The sequence below is a fragment of the Pseudophryne corroboree genome, chromosome 3, assembly GCF_028390025.1.
Source record: "Pseudophryne corroboree isolate aPseCor3 chromosome 3, aPseCor3.hap2, whole genome shotgun sequence".
Taxonomy (NCBI): Eukaryota; Metazoa; Chordata; class Amphibia; order Anura; family Myobatrachidae; genus Pseudophryne; species Pseudophryne corroboree.
This window is the reverse complement of record NC_086446.1, coordinates 630,961,845-630,975,769: the sequence shown is the minus strand read 5'-3', so window position 1 is coordinate 630,975,769 and position 13,925 is coordinate 630,961,845. Positions and strand designations below refer to the sequence as shown.

At 46.1% G+C, this 13,925-nt stretch overlaps 1 protein-coding gene across 4 annotated transcripts in view; it reads right to left on the bottom strand.

The window, feature by feature from the left end:
• The window catches only part of SGMS1 (sphingomyelin synthase 1), a 622,085-nt gene that overhangs the window by 45,163 nt on the left and 562,997 nt on the right, over positions 1-13,925 (bottom strand). For all 4 annotated transcript variants that reach the window (XM_063961726.1, XM_063961727.1, XM_063961728.1 and 1 more), the window contains 2 exons: positions 12,697-13,531; positions 4,332-4,449 (listed from right to left, as the gene is read on the bottom strand). In XM_063961726.1, the coding sequence (XP_063817796.1) occupies positions 4,332-4,449; positions 12,697-13,322 (744 nt within the window). In that variant the 5' untranslated portion in view covers positions 13,323-13,531. The remainder of the gene's footprint in view (positions 1-4,331; positions 4,450-12,696; positions 13,532-13,925) is intronic.

Sequence of the window (13,925 nt, the reverse complement as noted above, 5' to 3'; positions counted from 1 at the left end):
GTGGTGGTATCATGGTTTGGGTGAATTGTGAATTATACCAGAATATTCTAAAGGAAAATGTCAGGACATCTGTCCATGAGCTGCATCTCAAGAGAATGTGTGTCATGCAGCAAGACAACGACCCAAAACATACAAGTCACTCGACCAAAGACTTGTTCAAGACGACTAAAATTTAAAGTTTTGGAATGGCCAAGTCAAAGTCCTGACCTTAATCCAATCGAAATGTTGTGGGAGGACCTGAAGCGCGCAGTTCATGGGAGAAGCTGTTTTGTACAGAGGAATGGGGTAAATTCCTCTAAGCCGATGTTCAGAACCAATCAACAATTACCAGAAATGTGTACATGCAGTTATTGTTGCACAAGGGGGTCATACCAGATACTGAAATCAAGTTTCACATACTGTTGCCACTCACAGATGTGAAATGTAATCATTTTTTATTTTTTTTAGAAAAAGTGCACGTTTCAATTTTTTGTCTCATTTCTTTGACTTGGTTCTTGTTATCTACTTTTAGGACTTGTGTGAAAATCTGAGGTCGTTTTAGCTAAATTTCAGCAGAAATATAGAAAATTCTGAAGGGTTCACAAACTTTCAAATACCACTGCATATTTGAAAGTTTCTTTCATGTCCCCCTTTACCTTCTATGCTCCAAACTATACATATAAAGACCTTTTAGTCTTTCCTGGCAAGTTTTGTGATGTAGGCCATTGCACCATTTTAGCTGCCCTTCTTTGCACTGTCTCTAAAAAATGGTATCAATATCCCTCTGGAGTTATGGCCTCCAGAACTAAACACAGTATTCTAGGTGAGGCCTTACCAGAGAATTATACAGTGGCATTATTGCTTCTTTCTGCTGCTGATTGGACTCCCTACGCAACCAAGCATCTGCATAGCCCTCCTCTGCTTTGTTACATTGCTTGTCAACCTTTAAGTTCCGTTGAGATAGTGACATCTAGATCCCTTTCCTCCTCAGTAGTTTCCATTATAGTGTCATGAATACTTTATTTAGCCTTTGGATTTTTGAGACCCAATTTCATGATTATGCTTTTTTTTTGGGCAATGTAGTTGCCATTCCTCCAATTAAGATAAGTACTAGAACATGAGGATATGCTGAGACTGGATGAAAGGTTCAGTGGAAACTTTAGGAAGAAGTTTTTTTTTTTCAAAGAAGTGGTAGTTGAGTTCAAGTCAATAAGGAAATGTAAACATGCTTGGGATATGCATATGAATACCCTTACAAAGTAATAAAGGATCAAATAGGGTTGAGGTAACCAAAAAGTTAACAACAAAAAAAAAAAAAGGGGGGGGGGGGGTTGGGGTGTCAGGCTTGATGGGCCAAGTTGTTCTCATATGCACATTTTTTGAAAATAGAAATTCTAAAAAAATAAATGAATAAAAAATAAATTACACCTAGCTTCCTTAGACCAACGCCCATCTGTGCTGCGCAGGACAAAAAGAGGCCTCTTCTGGTACAGGTAAAACGGTTCCTGCTGCCATCTTTAAACGATAACTACTGCCATTAATACTGTCATGTATAATGTCAGTATTACTAGCGGGCAGACCGCAGGAGCAGTGCTGATCAGGTACTCAATACAGGCTGATTTTATCAGAGGAACCCCTGACACAGTCAACCCAGAAGTAGCTATACCTTTAAAAACACTTAATACGAATCTATAAATAGCAACTTAATAAAAAGGAGTGCATTTGTGTTTTACTTAAGTTCTCTGACAGCCATACCATCTCTACGGCAAGCCCTGCCAAATCATTAATCGCACATTTCAATCTCAATTACAAAAAAAAGTATTACCATGTTTAACAGGTGCACGCCAGAATGATATAAAACACATTAGTTCTGAAAACACAAAGCATAGACCATTCACCATTTGCTGTAATAGAAAATGCTTGAGTGTATATTGAATTTAGGAAGTAAAGCTTTTGTGTTCCATTACAATATTTATTCCAAATGCAATATTAAAAGTATGCTTCTAACTCTGGTTTAAGGAACCCTGCCAAAAACATGGCAATTTACTGCAGGGTCAAGTGAGGCAACACTGTATTATTTAACAGTCTAATCACCATCAACGTATTACTGCAAAATGAATATTTCAGCTGAACTAAAGGTGTGTACACACGGTGAGATTTTTTCTTGAGATTTTGACTATATAGTCAAAATCGCAAGAAAAGTTAGTGCAAATCGCAAGGTGAAAGTCACCTTGCGATCCCGATGCGCGGCCCCGCCAGGTCGGCATTGCAAGAAAAGATAGACTGTGCAGGCAAGTCAATCCTTGCTAGATCGGTGTACTATCTAGTTCTTCTCACATGTCAATGACATCTCACATAAGCCAAAATCTCACATAAGCCAAAATCATAAGCACACATAGTCCATAGCTCAAGAAAAGTTAGTCAAAATCTGTGCTATCTGGGCTCCAGGGAGTTCAAGGGAAATCGCAAGTAAAAATCGAACATAGCAAGGATCTCACCGTGTGTACACACCCTTATTAGTCTCCTTTCACATCTGAATGTTGAACTCCGTTTTTTCACAACTGCAATGCATTTGAAAACTGTTCAGAAAGTGCAGAAGGTATAAGGAACATCTGCATGTAGAAGCTTCATGAGCGTAACATTCTTTATACAAATATCTGCATTTTCACACATTCTACTAAGGGATGCATTGTCCAGACACCTCTCTCCAAATTAGTAAAGATTTAAATCAGGGCTTGACAAATTTTTCTAAAATCTAGGAGCCAGCATGAAAGTGTAGGAGCCAGAACACTAGCCCCACTCCGCCCACCTCCTTCCTCCGCAGCCACATTACTGTGCAGCTTTCGCCCGCCCCCAAGGGCAAACCAACTCCTAGGGCACACAACTAATGTGGCACTCCCAGGCAAACCAGTCCTCCACAACAACACTGCTGTGCAGCTAACCCCCAGGCAAACAACCCTCTGCCCATGTGAGCAGCTAACCCCCCTGGCAAGCCAACCCCCACAGCCACACAACCAATGGGTTACCCCCAGGCAAACCACCCCCTGTAGCCACCCCTTGCAAAAAACAACCCCCCCCACCCCCACCCTGTGGCCACATCACTACCTCCTCCGCAGCTGCAATCCCTGGCCATGTATAGACCCTCTTATTGGAGAGCTCTATGCAGCTGGGGTTTGGAGACAGCAGACTGGCAAGGCTGGGTGAGACAGACACAACAAGCAGCGTAGGTTGGAATGGACAGCAATCAGCACAGGCTGGGACGGACAATCAGCACATGCACTCCTGTGCATGAAAAGGCTGGCGCAATACAGGCACGCACATGAATCTCTGATTGAGCTGCTAGGGCTGAAGAGGATCTGCTTCCATCCGCCCTGCATAATCTGGTAGCCAGGAAGCAAAATCTAGGGGCCATGGCGACCAGGTCCCTTGGATTTGTTGAGCCCTTATATAAATAGTCTCTGAAGGGGCATCATTTCTCTTCTACGTAATATGCCACAATCCTCCATCTCGGAGGGTCAAGGTAGAGAGGGAGAGAATTTGGTCTGCCCCCCCCCCTCCCCCTTCTCCCCAATATCAGCACACGTTACTCATGATGATCTGTGACCGGAATATCCCTTAGTGGGACCTTTAACACTGCTGCTAATACAGAACAACTAGATCAAGTACTACTTCCGTGATTGGGATGAGACCACTGTAATGGAATCACTTACTGCTTCGTAGACAATTACTAGGTTTGAGAGAGAGTTTCACAACTGTCATCAGACAGCCTATACCCAGACGTTTACCTGCATCTCTAAGTATTTATAAGTAATGGATAAGGATCTCTGAATCGCCCTTTTAGAGTGTAGCTCTTAGAACTGCCAACATTTGGTGGTCACTTCTGAAAATACTAGCATTCTTTTGTAAAAATCCAACTATCCCCATGGTCAGCACTCCAGGGAATACCTTCATAACCAAAGTGATACTCTGGCCTTTAACATAAGAAATGTAGGCTAATCCATTCCAGCACAGCTTTCTACCTAGTATGCTATTTAAGAAAAAAAGACAAAACTATGACAACCTGAGAATCTGTCTAAGGGGGGAATTGAATTACCCACATTCAGTGACCCGGGGGCTATTCAATTATCCCTGATAAACCGGTGCGAGCATCTATACTGTAAATGCTCCGTCAGCAGTGTGAATACTAAACATAGCATTGTCTAAATGTTCTTTAAGTGCCTCCACAGAGAAGATCAGGTCCAACACACACACACATCCACCCACAGGTTTAGCATTGCTGTGCACAAACTTTTTGGCAAGGTGCCAAAGGCAAGGTTGCAATACAATAATGATTTATAGCGAGGATAACATACCTTTGGAGAACAATTGAAATGCATTCCAGGAACTGGCAGTGTAGTTACATACATAGTTATACAGCGGTACAAGTACAGAGTACCAACTATACAAAAATATCTCCGCGCAACAATGGACCTGTAACGAGAAGTTTAAAAAAATTAACATTCAAACAGAAAAACAGAAAAAGACCAATAAAATGAGATAAGTACTAAAGACACTTAAACAAGTATTCTTAAAAGTTAAACCTGGCAACATCTTTTCTTGAAGGACCGTCCACAACAGGATGATCCCTTTTAGAAAGCACCCTTGGTTAGGAAGGTGTTGATCTGCACTTCTTTCCATATTAAATGTGTTGCTGAGTAAAAAGGTTATGGTGCCCATACACCGGCAGTTCAGGTGCGATGAAATCGCGCCTGAACTGCCAAAGTGATTACCATGCGATCATGCAATAGATCGCATGGTAATCACGGGATGGGCACGTCACCGCCGATAGGGAGCAGCCACTGGCTGCTCCCGGCGGGTGCCTATCGCGCATCGCAGTGCGATATATCACGTTTTTAAAAACACATGCGATCACACTGCAATGCGATAAATATTAAGTGCAGCACATACTATCATGAGACACGCTATTTGAGCGGCGTGCCCGCACATTGCGTCACATGGTACCTTAAATGTGCATACAATCCTTCGATTTCGTTCACAGATGCGGTCGAAATCGAAGGATTGTATGCCATATCTCACAAGTGTATGGGCTACATTAGAATGATTAATTGTGCAATCACAGAACGCCACAGACATTTGTAAAGGTTTGAAAATGAAATCAGCATTAGGGAACATGAGAGATTTTCAGCTATGATCACATGCTCGCAACTGGACACATGGGGGCCTATGTAATAAGGTCTGAGTTTGCCCGAGGTGCGGGATGCCGGCTGATCTTGGGCGTTTTTTTTAAGGCGACAATCATGTACTAGGCAAAACCATACATACGACCCATAATAGTCTTAAAGAACTTCACAATCTACAATACAAAAACACTTTACGCTATTTAAAAGAACTATGGCTATTGTATGTACGGGTGAAATTTCCATACCTTGACAGAAAGGCAAGAATTTCTAGTTCTATTTCCATTTACTACAAGACAAGAGGCCTGCTGAACACAGGATAGGAATACACAATTGTAAATCTCCCTTCAGTTCTGACAAGCCCCTGAATCTCACACATGCTATCCTGTATGTTTGACCAGAAAGCTTTGATTTAAAAAATAAATAAAAAAATAAGTCAGTTTCTTTATGGGATATTTTATACACCAACTTATGCAAAAGCAATTGCGCTTTTCTAGCGTACAGAGCTACGATGTTACCAAGTTTAGCTGCTGACCAGAAATTGAGAGATGCCCACCGGAGCCATTGCAAACTCATTCGCAATAGCGTACACATTCGTGACCTAAATGCAAAAATGAGGAACATCAAGGTTTAACGGTAGGCCTATGGTTATGTACACTGTACACAACAGTAGCGACGTAGGTGACATGTTTTTGCATGTATGAGCTCGCAGTTGACGGAAAGGGTATTGGTCGTTGGGTCGACACAACTTAGGTAGACAGTCATTAGGTCGACCACTATTGTTCGACATGCATTAGGTCGACAGGGTCACTAGGTCAACATGAGTTGTTTTTTAAAAAAAATAAGAATTTACTCACCGGTAATTCTATTTCTCGTAGTCCGTAGTGGATGCTGGGAACTCCGTAAGGACCATGGGGAATAGACGGGCTCCGCAGGAGACTGGGCACTCTAAAAGAAAGATTAGGTACTATCTGGTGTGCACTGGCTCCTCCCTCTATGCCCCTCCTCCAGACCTCAGTTAGGGAAACTGTGCCCGGAAGAGCTGACACAACAAGGAAAGGATTTGGAATCCAGGGTAAGACTCATACCAGCCACACCAATCACACCGTACAACTTGTGATAACCATACCCAGTTAACAGTATGAACAACAACTGAGCCTCAATTAACGGATGGCTCATAACAATAACCCTTTAGTTAAGCAATAACTATATACATGTATTGCAGAGAGTCCGCACTTGGGACGGGCGCCCAGCATCCACTACGGACTACGAGAAATAGAATTACCGGTGAGTAAATTCTTATTTTCTCTGACGTCCTAGTGGATGCTGGGAACTCCGTAAGGACCATGGGGATTATACCAAAGCTCCCAAACGGGCGGGAGAGTGCGGATGACTCTGCAGTACCGCATGAGCAAACTCAAGGTCCTCCTCAGCCAGGGTATCAAACTTGTAGAACTTAGCAAACTTGTTTGACCCCGACCAAGTAGCAGCTCGGCAAAGCTGTAAAGCCGAGACCCCTCGGGCAGCCGCCCAAGAAAAGCCCACCTTCCTTGTGGAATGGGCTTTCACCATTTTGGATGCGGCAATCCAGCCACAGGGTGAACCAGCTGAATCGTGCTATAGATCCAGCGAGCAATAGTCTGCTTCGAAGCAGGAGCGCCAACCTTGTTGGCTGCATACAGAATAAACAGCGAGTCAGACTTTCTGACTCCCGCCGTTCCGGAAACATAAATTTTCAAAGCCCGGACTACGTCCAGCAACTTGGAATCCTCCAAGTCCCTAGTAGCCGCAGGCACCACAATAGGCTGGTTCAAATGAAACGATGATACCACCCTAGGGAGAAATTGGGGACGAGTCCTCAATTCTGCCCTGTCCATATGGAAGATCAGATAAGAGCTTTTACATGACAAAACCGCCAATTCTGATACACGCCTAGCCGAAGCTAAGGCCAATAGCATGACCACTTTCCACGTGAGATATTTTAGCTCCGCGGTCTTAAGTGGCTCAAACCAGTGGGATTTCAGTAAATCCAACACAACGTTAAGTTCCCAAGGTGCCACCGGTGGCCCAAAAGGAGGCTGAATATGCAGCACCCCCGGAACAACGTCTGAACTGCAGGCAGTGAAGCCAGTTCTTTTTGAGAGAAAATGGATAGGGCCGAAATCTTGACCTTTATGGATCCTAATTTTAGGCCCATAGTCACTCCTGACTGTAGGAAGTGCAGGAATCGACCCCGCTGGAATTCCTCTGTAGGGCCTTCCCGGCCTCACACCAAGCAACCTATTTTCGCTATATGCAGTGAAAAAAAGTCTTGCTGTCACGTCTTTCCTAGCCTTTATCAGCATAGGAATAACTGCATCCGGAATGCCCTTTTCCGCTATGATCCGGCGTTCAACCGCCATGCCGTCAAATGCAGCCGCGGTAAGACTTGGAACAGACAGGGCCCCTGTTGCAACATGTCCTGTCTGAGAGGCAGAAGCCCTGAGTCCTCTGAGAGCATTTCTTGCAGCTCCGGGTACCGAGTCCTTCTTGGCCAATTCGGAGCAAAGAATATTGTTCTCACTCCTCCTTTTATTACTATTCTCAGCCCTTGGGTATGAGAGGAAGAGGAGGGAATACATAGACCGACTGGAACACCCACGGTGTTACTAGTGCGACCACAGCTATCACCTGAGGGTCCCTTGACCCGGCGTAAAACCTTTTTTAGCTTTTTATTGAGGTGGGACGCCATCTAGTCCACCCGAGGCAGTTCCCATCAATTTGCAAACTGCGTGAAGACTTCCTGATGAAGTCCCCACTTTCCCGGGTGGAGGTCGTGCCTGCTGAGGAAGTCTGCTTCCAAGTTGTCCACTCCCGGAATGAACACTGCTGACAGTGCGCTTACTTGATTCTCCGCCCAGCAAAGAATTCTGGTGGCTTCTACCCTCGCCACCCTGCTCCTTGTGCCGCCTTGGCGGTTTACATGAACCCCTGCGGTCTGACTGGATCAGAACCGGTTGGTCGCGAAGCAGGATCTCCGCTTGACTTAGGGCGTTGTATATGGCCCTTAGTTCCAGGATATTGATGTGGAGGCAAGTCTGTTGACTTGACCACAGACCTTTGAAATTTCTTCCCTGTGTAACTGCCCCCCACCCTCGGAGGCTTGCATCCGTGGTCACCAGGAGCCAGTCCTGAATGCCGAATCTGCGGCCCTCGAGAAGGTGAGCACTCTGCAGCCACCACAGGAGAGACACCCTGGCCCTGGGGGATATGGTGATTAACCGATGCATCTGAAGAGGTGATCCGGACCACTTGTCCAGTAAGTCCCATTGGAAGGTCCTCGCTTGGAACCTGCCTAAGGGGATGGCCTCGTATGATGCCACCATCCTTCCCAGGACTCGAGTGCAGTGATGCACTGACACCTGTTTTGGTTTTAATAGATTCCTGACCAGTGTCATGAGCTCCTGAGCTCTCTCTATCGGGAGATAAACCCTTTTCTGGTCTGTGTCTAGGATCGTGCCTAGGAGAGGCAGATGAGCTGTAGGAACCAACTGCGACTTTGGAATATATAGAATCCAGCCGTGTTGCCGTTACACTTCCAGAGAAAGTGATACGCTGTTCAGCAACTGCTCTCTTGATCTCGCTTGTATGAGGAGATCGTCCAAGTACGTGATAATAGTGACACCTTGCTTCCGCAGGAGCACAATCATATCCGCCATTACCTTGGTTATGACAATCCCGTACCGCAATTCTGAGGTACGCCTAATGAGGTGGATAAATGGGGACATGAAGGTATGCATCCCTTATGACCCGATTCACGATAAAGTCTCTTTTTAGGCTTGCCCTGACCGCTCTTAGCGATTCCATCTTGAACTTGAACCTTCTCAGATATATGTTCAGGGATTTTTAATTCAATATGGGTCTGACCGAACCGTCTGGTTTCGGGATTACAACATGGTCGAATAATAACACCCTCTTGTTGAAGGAGGGGACCCTTGACCACCACCTGTTAAAGATACAATTTGTGAATTGCAGTTAACACTGGCTCCCTCTCTTGGGGGGAAGCCCGCAGGGCCGTCGGTGAGGGGGCATCTTCTCACAGTCCAGCTTGTATCCCTGAGACACAATATCTATTGCCCAGGGACCTAACAGGGAGTGAACCCACTTGTGGCTGAACTTACGAAGGTGTGTCCCCACCGGGCCTAGCTCTGCCTGTGGAGCCCCAGCGGCATAGGTGGATTTTTGTAGGGGCAGGGGAGGACTTCTGTTCCTGGGAACTAGCTGTGTTGATGCCGGCTCTGACAAGAAAGGACGCACCTCAGACTTTCTTGTTACTTTATTCGAAAGGCTGCATTTAATAATGTCGTGCTTTCTTAGGCTGTGCAGGAATATAAGGCAAACTAGCAGAATTACCAGCTATAGCTGTGGAGACCAGGCCCGAGAACCCTTATCCACACAATCCTCAGCCTTCCATATGCCTCTTAAGTCGGCATCATCTGTCCAATGCATATTCTACAGGACACGTCAAGCAGAGATCGACATAGCTTTGACTCTAGGACCCAGTATACTCATGTCTCTTTGGGCATGCTTTATAAATATATATCTATCACTTAAGACAGCATCTTTAATATATTTACTAGGGTCTCAATCTCTGCTGATAAGGTACCTGTCCACGCTGCCACAGCGCTATAAACCCATGCCGACACAATCGCCGGTCTGGGTAGTATACTAGAATGTGCACGCTATCTGCAGGATCCCTGAGAATAGCAAGTGCTACCGTCTGTGCAAACAGGACACCCTAGGGGAAGATTCTCAACACATCCTGGCCCTAGTGGGGAAAGGATACAGCCTGAGAATTCTCTTGTGGGAAGCTGCCGTCTCTTGTCTGGAGATTCCCGCTCTTTTTCCTCATGAGAGGAGGGAAATTTACCTCAGTATTCTACCCCTTAAACATGTGTACTCTCGTGTCAGGGACAGATGAGTCATCAGTGATATGCAAATCATCTTTTATTTCAATAATCATATATTGAATACCTTCTAGCCATCTTGGCTGTAACTTTGCATTATCGTAGTTGACAGTGGAGTTAAACTCCGTGTCGATACCAGTGTTTGTTATTTTGGATAGTGAGCATTGTGAGACTCTGAAGGTCTCTGTGACATAGGGACAGACATGGGTAGATTTTTCCTGTCTGTTCCCTAACCATTTGTGCAATAAATTCACCTTAGCACTTACACATATCCAAACAGGTGTTGGCGTTGTCGACGGAGACACCCTCTCACACACATATCTATCAACTCCTTAGAGGAGCCTTTTACCTCAGACATGTCCACACACGCGTACCGACACACCACACACACAGGGGATGTTCTATTTGAGGACAGTTCCCCCACAAGGCCCTTTGGAGAGACAGAGAGAGAGTATGCCAGCACACACCCCAGCGCTATATAACCCAGGGATTACACTACAACTCAGTGTTTACCCAGTAGCTGCTGTATATACAATTTTTGCGCCTAAATTTATGTGCCCCCCCCCCCTCTCTTTTCACCCTTTGTGTACCAGGATACTGCAGGGGAGAGCCTGGGGAGCTTCCTTCCAGCGCAGCTGTGAAGAGAAAATGGCGCTGGCGTGCTGAGGAAGAAGGCCCCGCCCCCTCAGCAGCGGGCTTCTGTCCGGTTTCTCACTAAAAATGGCGGGGGTTTTACACATATACAGTCACAGACTGTATTATGTGTATTTTTATGCCAAAGGTATTTTTATTGCTGCCCAGGGCGCCCCCCCCCCCCCCCCAGCGCCCTGCACCCTACAGTGACCGGAGTGTGTGGTGTGCTGTGGGAGCAATGGCGCACAGCTGCGGTGCTGTGCGCTACCTTAATGAAGACAGGAGTCTTCTGCCGCCGATTTCATCGCTTCTCTTCTGTCTTCTGGCTCTGCTAGGGGGACGGCGGCGCGGCTCCAGGAACGGACGATCGAGGTCAGGCCCTGTGTTCGAACCCTCTGGAGCTAATGGTGTCCAGTAGCCTAAGAAGCACAAGCTAGCTGCAAGCAGGTAGGTTTGCTTCTCTCCCCTCAGTCCCACGTAGCAGTGAGTCTGTTGCCAGCAGATCTCACTGAAAATAAAAAACCTAACAAATACTTTCTTTCTAGCAAGCTCAGGAGAGCCCACTAGGAGCACCTAGCTCTGGCCGGGCACAGATTCTAACTGAGGTCTGGAGGAGGGGCATAGAGGGAGGAGCCAGTGCACACCAGATACTACCTAATCTTTCTTTTAGAGTGCCCAGTCTCCTGCGGAGCCCGTCTATTCCCCATGGTCCTTACGGAGTTCCCAGCATCCACTAGGACGTCAGAGAAACTTTTTTTGGTGTAATTTTCTTCGTAAAGTGACGGGGAACCCCAATTACTGCACCGAGTTCGCTCGCCATGCTTCGGGCAAGGTGCCTCGCTGCGCTCTGCACAGATTATTATTCTCAATCGTAGTCTACGTGGATCGTAAAGTATGAAAAAGTAAAAAAATTCAAAAAACATTTAAAAACAAAACTCATGTCGATGTTTTGAACTGTCGACCTAGTACATGTCAACCTAATTACCATGTTGACCTAGTGAACCTGTCGACCTAATGCATGTCGACCTAATGACTGTATCCCGACGGAACATACCCTCCCCGAAAGCGGGCAAGACACGCCTTCATTTTTTCAACCTGTACTGAGACAAAGACCAGAGTGTGCTATAAGCATCCAGAGCACAGAGTTACATCCTAGGCAGGAAAGAGAAACTGCATGGGCTGTGAAAGGTGCAGGGTGCCAGAATCAACATGGTGGGGGGATGTGTCATTCCGACCCGATCGCTTGCTGCAGTTTGTCGCAGCACAGTGATCGGGTCGGAACTGCGCATGCGCAGGCGCATGGCAGTCGTCGTTCCCTAGCGATCGCCTCTGAGACAGAGGCGGTCGCTGGGCGGGAGGGGGCAGGACGGCGGCGTTAAGCCGCCGTTTAGGGGGGCGCGGTCCGGCCAACGCAGGCGTGGCCAGACCATTGGGGGGGCCATACGCTGTGCGATGCTTTTGTATTTGTGTGTGTGTGGGGGGCACTGACATGCGGGCCGGACTAGCCCTGTGCTGGGCGTCCACCCGCATGTCAGGGAAGATGATAGTAGCTGTGCTAAATTTAGCACAGCTACGATCAACTCGGAATGACCCCCAGAGGCCCTCATTCCGAGATGATCGTAGCTGTGCCAAATTTAGCACAGCTACGATCATTCACACTGACATGTGGGGGGACGCCCAGCACAGGGCTAGTCCGCCCCGCATCAGTGCCGGCTCCCCCCCACAGAAGTGCAAAGGCATCGCACAGCGGCGATGCCTTTGCACTTCAAGAGTAGCTTCCGACCAGCGCAGCTTTAGCGTGCTGGCCGGGAGCTACTCGTTGCTCCCTGGCCCGCAGCGGCTGCGTATGACGTCACGCAGCTGCTGCGGGCCGCTCCCCGCACGGTCCGGCCACGCCTGCGTGGTAATTTCTTGATTATGCTAAAGGACACATATACAACATAAGTACAATGTTTACTCACTTGTGCTTTTGGAACAACCACTGGAGAAGCCAAAGTCCCACAAGAATCATTCCATTAATTTCACAAATAGAAAAGGCCCAAGCAACCCGGTCAAAATAATCAAAAAACACATCCGGGAGGGGAGCTTCCTCCGCCTTAGAAGGCACACGTTCATGGACAACAGAGATCATCACTGTTGTAAGTATGAAACAGACAAGTGCATAGAGGAAGGCTACGAAGGTTTTAAACCACTCATCAGGAAAAGCCTGAGAACGTTCAAGCTCAGGCATTGGAATCTTTATCATCTCCTTCCGGATTCCATTTGGCATCCCGTTCTTCTTGGCTTTGCTGATGAAACCATGATCGTTCGAATTGATCTCTTTGCTTGTACAAATATGTCCATTTGCATGTCCATTCTTGTGTTCCTCTATGTGAGTCTCAATTTTCAGTGTTTCTATCATCTCCAGCAACTGACGGCCATTATCAGAAGATACACGTGACAAAGGGGGCTTTTTAAAGTCATCTTCTTTTAACCTGAGCAAACCATGGCCATTAAGGGACTGAAAGGTCTCAGAATATTCTTGCAGACCTCTCTTTGTTAACCAGTCGGCAACCTCCTTGGGTGACCAGTAGATTACCTCCTTCATTTTCCAAACACAACTGTGTGTGTGTGTGTCTGCTTGTGCTACACGATCCAATTATCACTATAACAAACCAGCAAGAGTCCTTTTCGTAGCCTTCTCATCCTGTTTCACACGTAGCCGAGTAGCGTGGATGTGACGGGATACCAGTAGGAATTTAACACATTACATGCCTCCTCACTTTTGTAGACAAAAAAGGCTGCATCATCGGATTACTGGAAAAAAATTTAAGTAAAATGGATTAAAAACTGAACATAAAGAATTAGGTCACAAAATGAGAAAAGCAAATAATGTGGGTGGCTGATGCTGTGGGAGAGCTTACAATAGTTATCATGTAGTATCAAAGTTTAGTTAAATGCAAATATACGGAAAGAATGGAACAGAAATATTGCTATATCCTATAGCTGAATGGAGCTCTGATCAGTCAAGCAAAAACAATAGTGCTTTATAGCATAGTATTGAAACATAAAAACCTTTGTTGTGACCAAGCGCTTATAATATCCGAGTAGTATTATTAGTGGTCACTCAGTACAGGTGTTTGCTCCTCATACAAATCCTAACCTTTCCTGCCACTAAACCAGACATCAATATGGTTAATTTAGAAAGAGT